At 52.6% G+C, this 647-nt stretch overlaps 1 protein-coding gene across 1 annotated transcript in view; it reads left to right on the top strand.

Annotated features, from left to right (window-relative positions):
* Positions 1-254: 254 nt before the first annotated feature.
* Positions 255-647, top strand: part of LOC104277496 (GON-4-like protein) — a gene marked incomplete at its 3' end in the record, with an annotated part of 4,828 nt that continues 4,435 nt past the window's right edge. The window contains exon 1 of the mRNA XM_009874139.1: positions 255-282. Within this exon, the coding sequence (XP_009872441.1) occupies positions 255-282 (28 nt within the window). The remainder of the gene's footprint in view (positions 283-647) is intronic.

Raw genomic sequence — 647 nt, 5'->3', positions numbered from 1 at the left:
GTGACTTCACAGGTTTGAATGGGTCACCATAAGATTTCTGTAATCGCAGCCGCTTCTTAACTTGCTCAGCTGTGCCCACGGGGTGTATCTGACTACAACTCGGCGTATTCTGTTCTGCAGGGAAAGCACCGAAGCCGTGCACAGAGTCAGAAGTGAATTCACAGAGAGATCCGTGTCTGACCGAAAGCCAACCCGCAGCGCAGGGCTCCCCGGTGAGAAGTTCTTTGCAGCCGGCTCTTAGAAATCCTACCGTGATGAAGCCGCTGAAGAACACCAGAGCAGGTGAGTGGCCCCAGCAGCCTGACGAGGAAAATGAGGATTTGGGGCTGTTTGTTCCGTTGGGTAAGCTTTGGGCAAGGCACAGCCCTGAGACTTGAAGTGGTGAACGCAGAACTCTGGAGCCGTGTACGCTGCGGGCAGAGGTTGTTCAGGTGCAGCATTTTTGTCAAAGTTTTCATCCTGTGCTCCATAAATTCAGTGGCTAAAGAAGCTGTAGGTGTCCAAGCTCAAACCTGCTGGAGCTGATCTCTGCAATTTGGATGATAAAAACCCCACTTTCCTTCGGGGAAGTTAATGATTCTTCGTTTCCTTGCGTCAGCAAGGCAGCGCCGCTTGGGAAACACCTCGAGTCCCGGCAGCTGTGATCC

This window comes from Apaloderma vittatum, unplaced genomic scaffold, assembly GCF_000703405.1.
Source record: "Apaloderma vittatum isolate BGI_N311 unplaced genomic scaffold, ASM70340v1 scaffold39587, whole genome shotgun sequence".
Taxonomy (NCBI): domain Eukaryota; kingdom Metazoa; phylum Chordata; class Aves; order Trogoniformes; family Trogonidae; genus Apaloderma; species Apaloderma vittatum.
This window is presented reverse-complemented; position numbering and strand designations above follow the sequence as displayed.